Source organism: Macaca thibetana, chromosome 7 (assembly GCF_024542745.1).
Source record: "Macaca thibetana thibetana isolate TM-01 chromosome 7, ASM2454274v1, whole genome shotgun sequence".
Taxonomy (NCBI): Eukaryota; Metazoa; Chordata; class Mammalia; order Primates; family Cercopithecidae; genus Macaca; species Macaca thibetana.
In genome coordinates this window covers 55,025,790-55,038,251 of record NC_065584.1, presented here as the reverse complement: position 1 = coordinate 55,038,251, position 12,462 = coordinate 55,025,790, and the positions used below count along the sequence as shown (strand labels likewise).

Sequence of the window (12,462 nt, the reverse complement as noted above, 5' to 3'; positions counted from 1 at the left end):
AGCAATATTTCCTAACTTGTTTTTTTAAGTGCTTAGGATCTGTGCCTCCCACGAATCCCCAATGAACATTATTCACTAAACTATAGCTCTTCAGGGCAGGGATAATGCCATAATTATTTCTGTGTCCCAAACACTCTGGTCAATGTGCAGAGTGGTTACGTTTGTTGAATGAATGATTAGTACCATTTATCTCCCCTTTTCTTTCTTCATTGTTTTTTCTTTTCCCTCTCATGCTGTTTCTCTGTGTATGTCTGTCTATATGCTTACCTCTACTTTTCTCTGCATGTCTATTCATCAGTGCCACCTTTCCTTCCTTCTCCCCTCATCCTCATCCCTTCCATTACCAGCCCTATTGTTTCATTTATAGAATTGGAATCGATAGTCTCTGTTCTTAGTTAAGTAGATCATTTTTTTTTTAATTTTTTTCACTTAGGCTCCCTCAAATCATGAGATAAGTAGACCATTCTAAATTTCTAAATTTCTGTTAAAACTTTTTTTAAACTATATGATCCTCGGTTTACATTATTATTATTATTATTACTATTATTATTATTATTTTGAGGCAGGCTCTCACTCTGTCACACAGGCTAGAGCACAGTGGTGCAATCATGGCTCACCGCAGCCTCAAACACCATAGTCAGTGGGCTGGGAAAGGCAGACCCACCCTTAATCCAGGTAGGCACAATCTAATCAGCTGCCAGCACAGCTAGAATATAAGCAGGCAGAAAAATGTGAAAGAGAGACTGGCCTAGCCTCCCAGCCTACATCTTTCTCCTATGCTGGATGCTTCCTGCCCTCAAATATCAAACTCCAAGTTCTTCAGTTTTTGAACTCAGACTGGCTCTCCTTGCTCCCTGGCCTGTAGACAGCCTATTGTGGGACCTTGTGATTGTGTGAATTAATACTTAATAAACTCCCCTTTATCCCTTTATATATATATATGTGTGTGTGTATATATATGTGTGAATATATATATGTGTATATATATGTGTGTGTGTGTGTGTGTGTATATATATATATTTCACTAGTTCTATCTCTCTAGAGAACCCAGACTAATACAGACCAGGTCTCCAGGCTGGTCTCGAACTCCTGGGCTCAAGCCATCCTCCTACCTCAGCATCCCAAGTATCTGAGACCACAGGCGCACACCATCACACCCAGCTTTTTTCTTTTTTAAATTTTTTTGTAGAGACATGGGTTTTACTATGTTGCCCATGCTGGTCTTGAACTCCTGGACTCAAGAGATCCTTCCACCTCGGCCTCCCAAAGTGCTGGAATTACAGGCTGGAGTGAACACACCCAGCCCAACTTACTATTTTTCAGGGTTGAGTCTGAAAAGAAACACATTTAGCCACCCTCGTTCTAAAAGAAAAAGGGGCTTAACAGAAGTTTATGTTAGGGAAGTATTTGAATCTGAGGGTATTGTGAAAGAGGAAAAGTTTAATCACTAGTTAGAAGAAAAAGAAAATAAATGTAAAGAATTTAAAGTTCTCCAATTTTAAGCAGAACTCCAAAAAGGTTACTAAGGGAAAACAAAAGTAAAAGTTGAAGAGTTCAACATGTACTTTTATTCCACTATCCAAATCTCCAGAATGTAGTTGAAAATGTTACATTGAACATCTTCTTTCCCTAACGAATATTTTAAAGTCACTTATTTCTATCTTTTTTTTAAATGTTTAATCTCGGTGTTGCATTGTATTTCTAATCAGAAGAAAAATGACCCTTTTTCCTTTTAAGTACTTGATTGTGTGTCGTTGGCAATCATTGAAGGTAAAGGACTTTTCAATGTCTTAGTTGTAAAGTAGCAATTTTCTTTCAACTTCCCGTAGTTTCCTAGATAACACTAACCAACTCCCAAATCACTCAGCAAAACAACAAAATCCAAGAATGTAAAGCAGTGGAAGAGAAACCTTTCATAATATTTAAACGTATCTTTCCTTCTATATGGTATCATGCCCCTAAACACATGTTATTTCCGGTAATAAATTACTACCAAAATCCGCTTAGAAATAATATGGATGCCTACCCCTTAGTTTTGTATAAAACGTAATTTTTATCAACAGAGTCAACCAAAAGGTGGCTTTGACAAGAGTAATCACATTGAAATACCAGATATGGAGGATAATGGAAACCTGTAAGTTTTTCTGAATTTTTTGCTCAAGGAACCACATCTCTTACAGAAGGAAATGATCATAATCCGCTTGTAATCAAACTTGTGCACTGAAGAATAAGGACCATCCTCCCAATTCATACCAGCTTAATGGGTGTCACGATAAGAGAATCTCATTACATTCGAGAAAAAGAGCACACAGGACCAGAAAACAGAGGGCAACTGCGGTCCCAAAGACATTAGTTAGTCGGGCTTAGACACAGAAAAACCACACGCAGCCATTCTTCCGCCTAACATCGAGATCTGAGAGGAGCCCACAAACGTCTTAGCCAGAAAGGCTGGCGAAATGCACGCAGCACTGGCACTGGGTACACAAGTTCCCGGTCAAGAGAGAAGTGAGAAAGATCTAGGCTCTGTGAAAACAGCAAATACTGGCAGTGCGTTGTACACTGTGCACACTCTCCCTGGGCAGAGAAGACCAACAAAGATGCATAAACCCACTCAACCGCGTGCACCTAACCCCTCTCCTGGGCCGAAGCACCGGAGGGCGCGCCGACGTCCAGGCTGCCGTGGAGGCCCGGTCCACGCCAAGCCAGATTCAGTCCCGGCCACCGGGCAGCAGCACAGGAGTCTCATTCCTGGCGGGACGAGATGAAAGGACGCACCCCCAGCCGCTCACCTGCCAGGGCGTGCGGGACAGAGCGCGCCGCGGAGGGCGCCGGGACCCACAGCACCAACCGGCACATCGCTCACCTGGCAGAAGCACCTCTGTGCCGCTGTCTCCGGGGGCTGCTGCTCTCCGTGGCCCGAGCTGAGCAGCCACACGGCTCCCAGGAGGCCAATCAGGAATCCCCAACCGCGGTCCATTGCCGCTCCGGCAGCTCGTCGCTCCACGCCCGGGAGTCCAGTCCGCACGCTCGGTCGCGGCCCGTGCGCCCTCAGATGAAGCCCGCGCGGGCCGGCCCCGGCGGCGCCCCACCTCGGGGCCGCCTCCCAGGCCCGCCTCGGCCCTCCCGCCTCTCAGCGGTTGCCACCTAGCGACCCAGCCTGCGGACGTGCCGCGGCGCCCGCGCCGGCAGCCCGGGGCCTCGGACCGGTTCCTTCCCGGCGCGTGAGGCTGACGCACCGACCAGCTTCCCGGCTCGGCCCCGCCCGGCCCGGCCCGCGCCCGCACCCGCGCCCGCCCCCGGCTCTGTGACGCCCCCGGCCTGGAGATGCGACCCGGCACGCACAACCCCAGGCCCTGCGCGGTTGTTGGGGGTCCTTCCCGTTCCCAGAGCCAGAGCGAAAGCCAGAGCGGCCTGTGTTTTCCTGCGGGGCCCCGCCCCATCCCGCTCACTCTGGGCCAATCCTTCCGTATCTCAAGGCGAGGCAATCAAATCGTACGAATTACGTGTCCACCGTGTTCCCGGCGGAGTCTTAAAGCTGAAAGGGATATTAGAGAGCATCTAGACCAGGGCGGCATATGTCATTTATATTTTTAGTAGCCACAGCAAAAGAGTAAAAATAACAGGTACATTTTATTTTTTAAATATTTTTATTTAACCCCGAATGTGCAAATTATTATTTCAAAATATAATCAATATTCAATTTATTCATATTTGACTTTTTTGTCTTTGAAATCCAGTGTGTATTTGATGCGAACTAGACCCATTTCATAGTCAAATGTGACTGGCTAGTGCCCACTGTATTGGACAGCGAGGGTGAAAGCCACCCTCTCGTATCATAGGAGGAAACAGGCCCTTCAGGGAAGTGAGGTAACGTGAGCAAGGATTGGAGCTGGGTAGTGATAGAGCCAGGTCTTGTGATCCCGAGTCCTGATCTTTTAACATTCAGCGTTGGGACTAGTCTATACGCTTCCCCCCCCCCCCCCCCCCCGCCCAGATAGGGCCTTCCTGGGTCACCCAGGCTCTCCTGCAATGATGCGAACGCGGCTCACTGCAGCCTCGAACTCCTGGGCTCAAGCGATCCTCCCACCTAAGCCTCCTGCGTAGCATAGACTACAGGCGTGCGCCACCACGCCCGGCTAATTTTATTTTTAGTAGAAACAAGGTTTCACCGTATTGCCCAGGCTGTTCTCAAACTCCTCAAGAGCGATTCTCCGGTCTCAGCCTCCCAAAGTGCTGGGATTACCTTTTTTTTTTTTTGAGGCGGAGTCTTGCTCTGTCGCCCAGGCTGGAGTGCAGTGGCGTGATCTCGGCTCACTGTAATCTCTGCCTGCCGGGTTCAAGCGATTCTCCTGCCTGAGCTTCCCGAGTAGCTGGGATTACAGGTATAAGCCACCACGCACTCCGTTAATTTTTGTGTTTTTAGGAGAGAAGGGGTTTTGCCATGTTGGCCAGACTGGTCTCTTAACTCCTGAGCTCAGGTGACCCACCCATCTCAGCCTCCCAAAGTGCTGGGATTACAGGCCTGAGCCACCGCACCTGGCCTTACTTTAAAAAAAAAAAAAATTTTTTTTTTATTTGAGACAGAGTCTCACTTCCTCCCCCAGGCTGAAGTGCAGTGGTGCAGTCTCGGCTCACTGCAACCTCCACTTCCGGGTTCAAGTGATTCTTATGCCTCAGCCACCCGAGTAGCTGGGATTACAGGCCTGCACCACCACACCCAGCTAACTTTTGTATTTTTAGTAGACATGTGGTTTCACCATGTTGGCCAGGCTGGTCTCGAACTCCTGACCTCAAGTGATCTGCCTGCCTCAGCCTCCCAAAGTGCTAGGATTACAAGTGTGAGCCACTTCACCAAGCCTAAGAAGATAGTTTCAAGGTGAAACTGGCAGCTTTCCGACATCTTGCATGCACATTAGAAGTTGAAATAGTTCAAATGACTCAAACTCATGTATTTTACTGCAAACCCTAGAGCTCTGCCTATCACTGCCAAGTAGACATGTAGTAAAAAGTCAACAACCCATGTGAGATCCTGATGGACCTGAGAAGCTCTAATTCTAGTATCTACAACATGTCTCACATACATATTAATACAATCTCCCTCCTAACCTGAAAGCTTTTTTTTTTTTTTTTGAGACAGTCTTGCTCTGTCACCAGGCTGGAGTGCAGTGGCGCGATCTTGGCTCACTGCAACCTCCAGCTCTCTGGTTCAAGTGATTCTCCTGCCTCAGCCTCCTGAGTAGCTGGGACTACAGGCATACGCCACCACCCCCAGCTAATTTGTTTGTATTTTTAGTAGAGACAGGGTTTCACCATGTTAGCCAGGATGGTCTCAACCTCCTGACCTCGTGATTCACCTGCCTTGGCCTCCCAAAGTGCTGAGATTACAGGCGTGAGCCACCGCGCCTGGCCAAAAGCTTTTTCATATTCCTATATAAAGGCCCCAGTTATCCTTTTTAGGGCCAGACCCAGGAATTAAAATTGGCATGTCAGGCCGGGTATGGTGGCTCACACCTGACCCAGCACTTTGGGAAGCTGAGGCCGGCAGATCGCTTGAAGTCAGGAGTTCAAGACCAGCCTGACCAACATGGTAAAACCTCGTCTATACTAAAAATACAAAAAATCAGCTGGACATGGTGGTGTGTCCCTGTAGTCTCAGCTACTCAGGAGGCTGAGGTGAGAGAATTGCTTGAACCCAGGAGGCGGAGGTTGCAGTGAGCCAAGATCCTACCATTGCACTCCAGCCTGGGTGACAGAGTGAGACTCTGTCTTTAAAAAATAAATCAATAAATAAAAGTAAAATTGATATGTCAAAGAAATATCTGCACTCCCATGTTCATTTCAGCATTAGTATATAATCTTTAATGATATTTTCTACTTCATCTTTCTTCACTGAATTGTAACATCTTTAAACTTCTTGAGCAGGGATTGTGTTTCAAATGTTACTGAGACTCCCAGAGATCCTTAACAAGGATCTTGTCTTTGTATATGTTCGTGGAATAAATGAAAACCTTTCATTGACCACAGTACTAATAAATGAAGATTAGGCCATCAAAAATGGAAACACAATAAGAAAAGGGGAAACGAATAAAGCCTATGATTTTAGAAGGAAGCAATTTGAATATGAATCAGCTTAAATTTTACCCTAATACAATGACCTGTAACCTAGGGGAGCTTAAAAATGGCAGTGTTCCCATGATAGAAATTATTTCCCATAAAACTCAAACTCTTTCCCAGAATAAATTTCTAGCAAACTTAGAAAAAGTATCCACATTTTTTTACTTTATTGTCTAGATAATTATAATGTTTTCTTTCAGATTTGCAAGAGATTTTAGAATAAGTAAATACAGTTTTATGTGTGTGATGTGAGTATCACTGAAGTGTCCCTGAGAATCTTTCAGGCCAGAAGGAAACTCCCTTTGTATGAATTTGCTTCTTCAAATACACCTGCTCAGGCAATCATCTCACCTGTGTTAGGGCCCATGCAATCACTGATTAGTCATTCAATAACTATTTAAAGAGCACCCACAGAGTACATAGATCAACCTTTGATTTCTGAAAGCCCAGCTTCCCATTCATTACAACTCTGCTAAATAACATTAAATTTTTTAGAGATGAACAAGGTCACAAACTTGTTTTTCTGATACTAGTGATTATAACAATAACATGACTTAGATTTAATGCACACAGCATTTCCTGATGGAATTCTGATTACTGTGTAAATAACAGCTACTATTTTTTTTTTTTAATGACCAAAGCAGGAAATGGCTTGAGCCCAATGTCTCAAAATGGTATGTGGGGATTTCTGTGGGAAGCTTCTCAGTACCTAAACAATTTCTGTCATTGGATAGACTGGAAGAAAATAATTTAAAGGAAATAATTTGGGAAAAGAAGAAAGGCTAAGTAAAAACCTAATGGGTTTGATGCTGATATTTTTATTAGAATCATTCCTGTCAATATTTACTGAATTAAGGTTGCACATATGGTACATTACTAAATATTTGTCTCAAGGTGCTTAGAATCATCTGAAGTGGGAAGACATGCCACATAATATCTTCACCTTCTTTACCTCACATTCCTGAAAGCAAGCTGTATATAGTCACTAACTTCACTTCTCATTAACTCCTCAACTTCCTACTCACATTTTAACCCATGGTGCACTCTGGTTTCCAGCTCTACTCCCCTGAAACTCCTCTTTACATGGCCTTCCTATTGCCAAACCCAATGACCAATTTTCATGAAATCTCTGCTGCATTCTGAAAATGCCGATTCCTCTCTCCTTCAGTTCGATTTCCTGCACTCCAGCCTGGACAACAAGAGCAAGAATCAGTCTCAAAAAAAAAATTTTTTTTTATAAATCAAATAGTATACTGCTTGACATACATAGCCCCACCATGATACAAATATTGGATAGCAATTTAACCAAAACTTACATATATTGCATGCATGGAGGATGCAAGTAGGAAAAGTGGGAGTCTGGAGTGAGGGTGTTAAATCTTTATCTTCCTAATTTGGTCAGAAGATAAATCCTAAAATTTATATATCAAGAAATAGCAGCATAAGGATATTATTTAGAAATACAAAGGTAAGTATAGTAGAAACATATTTAAAAATGAAGGGAGTGGAACTCGGGATTAAAGAAAAGTGAGACAATAGACACCTCTTTTTCAATTTAATCTTTAGTACTTTTTTTAAAAGCTCTCTTTATGTTATTGCTTTATTAAAAGCACATCCCAGAAGCCTAGAAACTCTAACTTCTTTATTTTATTTTATTATTTTATTTTATTTTTATTATTTGAGATGGAGTCTCGCTCCGTCTCCCAGGCTGGAGTGCAGTGGCAAGATCTTGGCTCCAGAGACTGCAACCTCTGTCTCCCAAGTTCAAGCAATTCTCCTGCCTCAGTCTCCCGAGTACCTGGGACTACAGGCATGTGCCACCACTTCTGGCTAATTTTTTTGTATTTTTGGTAGAGATGGGGTTTCACCATGTTGGTCAGGCTGGTCTTGAACTCCTGACCTCAAATGATCCACCTGCCTCAGCCTCCTAAAGTGCTGGGATTACAAGTATGAGCCACTATGCCCGGCCGGAACTCTAACGTCTATTCCTACCTCAACATCTCACTGCTTAAACATAGACACATTAATTTAAGTGCACTTTCTTTGTTTTTTGTTTTGTTTTGTTTTGTTTTGAGGTGGAGTTTCACTCTGTCGCCCAGGTTGGAGTGCAGTGGCGCGAACTCAGCTCACTGCAACTTCCGCCTCCCAGGTTCACGCCATTCTCCTGCCTCAGCTTCCCGAGTAGCTGGGACTACAGGCGCCAGCCATCATGCCCGGCTAATTTTTTTGTATTTTTTAATAGAGACAGGGTTTCACCGTGTTAGCCATGATGGTCTCAATCTCCTGACCTCGTGATCCACCTGCCTCGAACTCCAAAAGTTCTGGGATTACAGGCATGAGCCACTGCGCCTCGCCTAATTTAAGTGCATTTTCATAGGTATTTGGGAGTAGACAGTTGGGATGAAACATTTCTAAACACTTGAGTGTTGTGGCCAGCGTGGGAGCAAAAGTAGTTGCTACTTGCCTATTTGATACCGTTTCCCAATTTTTCTCTTAAAAATAAATCTGTTCCTCTTGCATTTGTTATCTATCACTATGTAACAAATTACCCCAAAACTAAATGGCTTCAAACAACAAACATTTATCATCTCATGGTTTTTAAGGACCAGCAATTCAGTAGCAGCTGAACTGAGTTGTGTGACTCAGTCTCTCATGGTGTTGCAATCAGTACTAGGGCTGCAGTAATCTAAAGGCTTGCCTAGAGCTGGAGGATCTCTGCCAAGAACTGCTCGCTCATGGCTGTTGGCAGGAGGCCTTAAGTTCCTGGATGGCTGTTCCTTGCCATGTAGGTCTCTCCATAGATCTGTTGATGTGTCCTCATGCCATGACAGCTGGCTTCTTCCACAGGGAGTTATCCAAGGGAGACTCAAAAGGAAGGCTAACACTTTTTGTGATCTAGTCTCCATTGTTGCACACTGTCACTTCCATTTTATTTATCAAGAGTGTCACTAGGTCCAAGGAAGAGGAATTATGCTCCACTTCTTGAAGTGGAAAGTGTCAAATAATTTGTGTACGTATTTTAAAATGACCACACTCATCTGTGCCAAGTTATAGGAAAACAGATTGAGAAACTATCCTTACATGATTTTTGAAGGTCTACATCAATTTCATCACCGTTTGTTATGACATCACTTTTAATGACTCCAAAATAAACTAAGATATGCCCGACCTTCTTATATCTCTTCCACCCTATATGTTCTAATTTTCATTTTTTGGTCACATTTGTATTTTTCTGTTTTCACTTTATGATATTTTAAGTTCCTTGAGTACTGGTCACTTTTCTTAGTCTTTTTATAACTCTGCTTACCTATCTTGGTGCCTGATATATTCATTCATTCAATATACATGTATCTCTTTTACTTCAGACACTGTGCTAGATACTGGGGATCCAATCAGGAGAAATAAATAGTCATAGTCCTTGTTTTCCAAGGGGTTACAGTCCACTGCAGGGAAAAGACTCTAAACATTTAGTCATGTTTAAGAATATATAATTCAAGTTGAGCTATGTTTTCAGATGGAGAGGAATACAGTCTTATAGGCATGTATAAAAAAGTAACGGCCAGGTGCAGTGACCTGTAATCCCAGTACTTTGGGACGCTTAGGCAGGTGGATCACCTGAGCTCAGGAATTTAAGACCAGCCTGACCAACATGGTGAAACCTCATCTCTACCAAAAATACAAAAATTAGTCGGGTGTGGTGGCGCATACCTGTAGTCCCAGCTACTCGGGAGGCTGAAGCAGGAGAATCCCTTGATCCCGGGAGGCAGAGGCTGCAGCGAGCTGAGATCGCGCCACTGCACTCCAGCCTGGGCAACAGAGTGAGACTCCTGCTCAAAATAAACAACAAACAAAAAAAACAAAAAAGTAACAGGGCTAGTGTAGGCATGGGGAAAATAGAAGATTCATCTGAAGTTGAAATGCTGCCAGATGGGTGACAGAAAAAGAACAAGGGTTAAGGGAATTTAAAATATTGATGTGATTAATGTTAAAATAACCTATCAGTATGTGCTCATAAATATTTGTTAAATTGAGCCAAACTGAACTATCTTTCTTTCTCTGCCTTGTCCTCTCTTCTTTACTTCTTGATGTCAGACGTTACAAATTTGGTATGGATGGACTAGTTTGACCAGAGTAGTTGCAACTGAGTGGGAGAAGGGACTATCCCTGCCCAATACAGCTTCTTTGTTCATTGTATGCTGCAAGAACCCAGTCATATTTAGAAAAATTGGCAGAATACGGTGGCTCACGCCTGTAATCCCAGCACTTTGGGAGGCTGAGGTGGGTGGATCATGAGATCAGGAGATCGAGACCAGCCTGACCAACATGGTGAAATCCCGTCTCTACTAAAAATACAAAAATTAGCCAGGCATGGTGGTGCATGCCTGTAATCCCAGCTACTCAGGAGGCTGAGGCAGGAGAATCACTTGAACCCGGGAGATGGAGGTTGCAGTGAGCCAAGATCACGCCACTGTACTCCAGCCTGGCGACAGAGCAAGACTCATCTTAAAAAAAAAAAAAAAAAAAGAAAAGAAAAATAGAATGGAATATTCACACAATACCCATGAGAATTGTTCCTAATAAATTTGAAGGCATCCTTTACGTGACTTTAGGTCATTAATTTACATAAATTTGTACTTTATTTGTATATTTAGGATATACATATTTAAACTCAAACATTCATGGCCATTGGATATACCAAACAGAATCCATTTGGAGAATTTTACTCATTTTTTTTGGACAACAATTAATTGTCCCCAGGAACAATGATGGCAAGAGGTATAGCAACGAGGAACTGTACTGCAAAAATGGGAGTCATTAATACCCTTAAAATAAATATCTATTCAAAAGAACACTATTGAGTACTTACTATGCAGCAGACGTTGTGTTTAGGCATATTATCCTATTTAATACCATGACCCTATTAGAAAAGTGCAACTATTATGATCATTTTACAGAGATATTGAGGCAGTCTGTAATTTTCCCCAAATCACAAAATCTGAAAGTTGACCAGGCATGGTGGCTCACGCCTGTAATCCCAGCACTTTGGAAGGCCGAGGCGGGTGGATCACTTGAGGTCAGGAGTTCGAGACCAGCCTGGCCAATATGGTGAAACCCCATCCCTACGGAAAATACAAAAATGAGCCCAGAATGCTGGTGGGCGCCTGTAATCCCAGCTTCTCAGGAGGGTGAGGCATGACAATTGCTTGAACTGGGGAGGCAGAGGTTGCAGTGAGCCGAGATTGTGCCACTGCACTCCAGCTTGGGTGACAGAGCAAGGCATAGTTAAAAAAAAAAAAAAAAAAAAAAAAAAAAAAAACTGGCTGGGCACAGTGGCTCACACCTGTAATCCTAGCACTAAGGGAGGATGAGGAGGGTGGATCACCTGAAGTCAGGATTTCGAGACCAGCCTGGCCAACATGACGAAAACCCCTCTCTACTAAAAATACAAAAATTAGCTGGGCGTGGTGGCGCAGGCCTGTAATCCCAGCTACTCCAGAGGCTGAGGAAGGAGAATTGCTTGAACCTGGGAGGTGGAGGTTGCAGTGCGCCGAGATCGCGCCACCGCACTCCAGCCTGTGCGGCTGGAGCGAGACTTTATCTCAAAAATAAACAAATAAATCTGAAAGTTCTCTCAGACTTCAAAGTTCCTGCCTCAGCCTACTTCAGCATCTTTATCTTGTACCCTACATCTCTACAACCCACCCCCTACTGGTCTCATTGGCCTCCTTTCTGTTCCTGGAAGTGAGCCAAGCTTTCTACCCACCCCGCCCCACCCCACTCCAGGACTTGCACTGTTTAGGTTTTCTTCAGTTGTTGCGAGGCTGGCTCCTTCTCATCTGAGACATCTGTTCTAGATTAATTCTTCCCACCATACTTCTTACCGTGTTTTAATTCCTTCATAGTATTTGTTAAACTCTGATTTTTTTAAAATTTCCCACCAAATGATAAGTAGATCTACCTTTAAGACCTCATTCACTGACTGAATGGATGGATAAAACTGCCTACTTCTCCAGCACGTGGAGGTCTTTGGTATACTGTGTTATACCAAAGGCCATCTGTGTTGTGTCGACAGGCCATCATCGGAACTCTTTTGAGGTATTACACATTCCCTACTTAACTTCCATCTCAGTTTATTACAGAGCCTTTTATACTTCCGGGACAGCAGTGACTTAATACTGAGGCGTCTAAGGGGAAGACCGAGATAACTGAGTCCTGCTTTACCCATCTCGGCCTGCCGGAAACGGCGTGGGTGTAGTCCTCTTTCAGTGTATGTCGGCGCTCTAGGTGAACCGAGACATAGAGGTGGAAGTGGAGTAGAAAGGCGGGGCCAACCGGAAGGGGCGGGTT

The 12,462-nt window shown here is 43.9% G+C and overlaps 1 protein-coding gene and 1 long non-coding RNA gene across 3 annotated transcripts in view; both read right to left on the bottom strand.

The window, feature by feature from the left end:
* Window positions 1-3,424, bottom strand: part of ERO1A (endoplasmic reticulum oxidoreductase 1 alpha) — a 56,745-nt gene extending 53,321 nt beyond the window's left edge. Inside the window, exon 1 of the mRNA XM_050796958.1 lies at window positions 2,864-3,424. Within this exon, the coding sequence (XP_050652915.1) occupies window positions 2,864-2,977 (114 nt within the window). The 5' untranslated portion in view covers window positions 2,978-3,424. The remainder of the gene's footprint in view (window positions 1-2,863) is intronic.
* A 2,849-nt stretch (window positions 3,425-6,273) lies between these two features.
* Window positions 6,274-12,410, bottom strand: LOC126958556 (uncharacterized). 2 transcript variants are annotated; one of them, XR_007727220.1, is made up of 3 exons: window positions 12,337-12,410; window positions 7,140-7,303; window positions 6,274-6,465 (listed from the first exon to the last, which is right to left on the bottom strand). It is a non-coding gene; the product is annotated as an uncharacterized LOC126958556 (long non-coding RNA). The 2 variants fall into 2 exon arrangements; XR_007727221.1 differs by lacking the exon at window positions 12,337-12,410 and adding an exon at window positions 7,431-7,527.
* Window positions 12,411-12,462: the final 52 nt, after the last annotated feature.